General features: G+C 36.6%; 1 protein-coding gene across 1 annotated transcript; it reads right to left on the bottom strand.

The window, feature by feature from the left end:
• Positions 1-427: 427 nt before the first annotated feature.
• LOC124596103 lies at positions 428-1,905 on the bottom strand. Its single transcript, XM_047135110.1, has one exon. It carries the CDS (start codon positions 1,793-1,795, stop codon positions 557-559), a length of 1,239 nt encoding a protein of 412 aa, XP_046991066.1. The 5' UTR covers positions 1,796-1,905; the 3' UTR covers positions 428-556.
• Positions 1,906-4,014: the final 2,109 nt, after the last annotated feature.

The raw sequence follows: 4,014 nt of genomic DNA, 5'->3' as shown, positions 1-4,014 counted from the left end.
AAACTCTGCTATTTGTAGGGAATATGAAAGAGCAGTCTAAAATAACCTAATCTCCTTGTAGGAAATGGTTTAAATATATGACACATTACTGGGAAAAATAAATAATTTTCATAAACTATATTTATATATCAAGTTGGTCAGTTTTCAGACCAAACATTCATTCTTCTCAAAAATTACCCCTTAAAGTACATCAGTGAGTTTAACAAAAACAAAACATTAAATTAGGGCAATGAAACAGAATATTTGACACTTAAACTATCCTAATATGAAGGAGACATTATTCCAATACGTGTGTTCATCTGAGTAAAACAGAGTTAGTACATTATATGTAAACAGTTTTTATCAAGCACGTGTCCTTCAATGTATTCTCAATTTAACTCTTTTAAAAATCATACTTTAAATGTACCTTAATTAAAGAGAAATTAAAATTTGACATTGTAAATTACATTTCTTCAGTTGACTTCTTTGCTTCGAGCTAACAGAGACACATATTTTCACTGAACATGACACCAACAATCTTTTGGATATCAATGAAAAAATTAATGTTGGATGCAGATTATTTGTTGGTTTCAAGTGGATAATTTGCTGCCAGCCAGTGGACATATTTCTGCAGCATATGGTCCTGTGGATGACAATTTTGCCACTCACCTGTTACAAAAATTTTATACGAGTCACTTCCATATCTGCCAATACCAAAGAGCTGAATTGGGTCTTCCCAAGATTTATGTCTAAACTCATATGAAAATTTCTTAATCGAATATGCTCGTAAACGATGAAAGCCTAGAGGAGTTATAAACTGTGACAGCTCAGTAATATCTGCATCAATGATGTCATCAGCTGTTGGCCAGCGTTCAATGAATCTGTAAAAACTTTCCGTAGCTCTTTGTGCCTCTGTCTTTGTGAGAAAAATTGTGGCTAGCAAAAGTTGCCATGGATCATGAAAGAGTGTTTCTTGAATGAGATTAAAGGGGGACTTTGGAGGTATCCATTTTCTAGGTCTTACCTCATATTGACGCAATGCTCCTTCCTTTACATTAGACAATGGTATGGAATTTAAACATATATTACTCAGTTGCGACGTTAAATTTGATTTCTCTGAATGTTTCACAGTATTACACAATCCTGACACTGAACTTTGGTGTTCCACTGTATTATGATGCGCTGCTGATAGCACTTCTGCATGGGAATCGTTCACTGAAGTCCAACACTCTGGAACTTCACAGTCTTCAGTCTTGATTGAAAATTTCATTGCCAAATATTCTGCGATTGTGTCTTGCCGTATCCCGTTTTCAAATGTTGGGCTTTCTATACACATGTCTTCTGCAAATATGTCTTTCTCATCCTCTTGCTTGAAATAGTAACTGTGGTCTATCAGTGACCTACTTTGTTCGGGTACTATTTCTGATTTTACTATCGTATCACGAAACAGTTCATTTGCTGTTGATTCTGGTGCATGTATTTTTGGTGCTTTCGGGTTATTTTCCAACAAAATCTCATCAGCATCCTCTGTACACAAATTGTGATGCGATTTCTGGCTAAAGATGGACTTTGTGTCACAACAAGTTTGCGGCCAAGTTAAGTTATTGTCTTTTAAATATTTCCACAGCTCTACGCTCGATCTAAGCCGTTTTCCATCAGGTGCTATCAGGTAACTGTCGAACCTATTTTTTGATAATCCTGACTTTCGTCGACGCATTAGCTTCCACCAACCTTCAGGTATCTCCGTCGAATACCTTTTAACACGACGAACTCGTGGGGCTGGTTCAACATTTCCTCTGCCTTCCACAGCGTTCATATTATTAAAAAATCATTACCGCGAGACACTTGTTCCTAGAGAGATCGAAGGATTAATTCTGTCCCCAAACAAATGTATACATCACTTCACATCACATAACACCATGTACACAACTCTCCCTCTCCATGCGCCTAAACCAGAGATTACATACTACGCGGGCTTTCAGATAAAAAACAAATTTTAAAAGTAATTTAGTTTTGAAATCTGTTAAATACTGAAATTTTAATTTTATTGTTAGTTTCATCTTATAATTTCCAGGACTCATGTTCCTCAATATTTTAAAATCATATTCAATTTTACTGGAAGTTTATAATTGACTGCAAATTTGTCCATGGAATTTGTACTTGATGTGGTTACGGCGGAGCATGCAGTATCTAATATTTGCATTATTATTTGACCTTCGGCCCCGTGCACCGTATAGCCAAATGCTACAATGGGTTATGAACAATGAAAATGAATAATTGGTAAAATATTAATCGCTGGCGATGGTTAACTGATCTCTGAGTGTCACTGTAAAATTCTAGAGTGTAATTTTGACGAGTGTTCACAAGGCTGAAAGTTATAAAATATTCGCACGTCAACTTTAATCTCGCCTGCCGTTGCGATTAACACTTAACTACTGTGGATGATCTCACACAGCTACAGGTTTTTGTCTCGTGATATTCCACATACTCCTGTGAGGTGAAGTAGAACCTGTGCGTACCTTCCGATTGGATGACAAGCTACACGTGCCAGCAATCTGGCATTGTTGTATCAATTTGTTTCTTTTTGCCTTGAGATTGAGAGGTCTCACGGACCTAACGTAGTGTTTGCGTATCGTGTGTTTGTTGAGCGTTATCGTTTCTTGGTTGCGAGGGAAGCTAGACCTTCTATGCAATGTTTTCTATGTGGGCGTTCAAGAAAGTCTTAGAGAATTCTCAGGTGAAGACTTTAATGGCACATATAATGATCCTGATTTGGAGTATTTAGTGATCATGATACTAATTTGGAGAAAGAAACTGAAAGTGATGATGTGACTGGTGATGACGGTGAAGAAGTGTACTGCTTTGGTAATACCGCAGAAAAAAGACACCGCTAACGTAAGAACAAGACACCCCAACATTTGAAACTGCGTGGCAGATTAAAACTGTGTGCCGGATACAGTTTTAATCTGCCAGGAAGTTTAATATCAGCGCACACTCCGCTGCTGCAGAGTGAAAATCTCATTGTGCAAACCAACATTGTCTTGCAGCTGCCTTGATTGCAACATATTCTGAAGAGTCTCGGAGAAAACTTACAGATTTGGGCTCAAATACAGAAATAATATTTTGAAACACGAAAACATCAGCCTTTTGTTATCCGTGTTTGAAGTGGAAAACAAGATATCCATGTCGGAACTGTGGTGTACCGATTTGTTGTAGAATTTTAGGAGGGTCTACGTGAAATGCATGCAGGCTTAAAGCAATTAAAATTTGATTCAGAACTTCGGAAGAATACAGTAGGTAACCAATTTCTTCAATTTTATAATAAAAATTTGTCGAAATTTCCCCCTTGATAGAATTGTGGTATGGAATAATCACTCTACCGGTAATGTTGAAACGATGAGTAGTGAACTCAAAGCAGATTTCAAATAGTTTGTCATAACTGAAATCTATTGTTCCATACTGTTATGTTGCAAATCTGCAATACTATCTTCCTGGTGATAATCTATGAGTGAGTGGAGGTAACTGTGCTATGTGCTATTATTTTAGTAATACATAAATTAAAAATAAACTGCAAAATTTGCTATGTTTTAAGTTTCAAAGTATTCTAAATTCTGTGTTGTTTAAAAAAACGCAAATTTCAACAAACCCTGTTTCTAAGAAGTGTAACGAACAACAGGAAGTCATGAAAATACATATTTACCCAAACGGTCATATTATACATAAAGAGGTGGTGTGAGAGGTCCCAGCATAGTAATTGTGTTCCTATCAATATCCATAGTAGCTAGGGTTTAATTTGGAAGTTGATCTCTACAGCAGTTCGTAGAAGAATTTTGTATTGTACCTAATGCAGTGTAGCATTTATCAACAGTTTTTGGAGAGAAGAATTAAGCTACATTTTCGTAGTTGCACAAGACAACAAGTATGTTCATAAACGTTAAGGTAAATTGACTGAACAACATACGGCATCTGAGTACACTTCAAATGAACTCAAGATTGGATCATGGGGTCATTCCGTGCCAAACTGAGCCTGAGGCT

The sequence above is a fragment of the Schistocerca americana genome, chromosome 2 (assembly GCF_021461395.2).
Source record: "Schistocerca americana isolate TAMUIC-IGC-003095 chromosome 2, iqSchAmer2.1, whole genome shotgun sequence".
Taxonomy (NCBI): domain Eukaryota; kingdom Metazoa; phylum Arthropoda; class Insecta; order Orthoptera; family Acrididae; genus Schistocerca; species Schistocerca americana.
Note: the sequence above shows the minus strand (reverse complement) of the source record. Positions and strands in the feature narration are given on the sequence as shown.

What these genes read in the sequence shown, in the direction of transcription:
- LOC124596103 (XM_047135110.1), bottom strand. Translation starts at nt 1,795, where the DNA reads ATGAACGCTGTGGAAGGCAGAGGAAATGTTGAACCAGCCCCACGAGTT.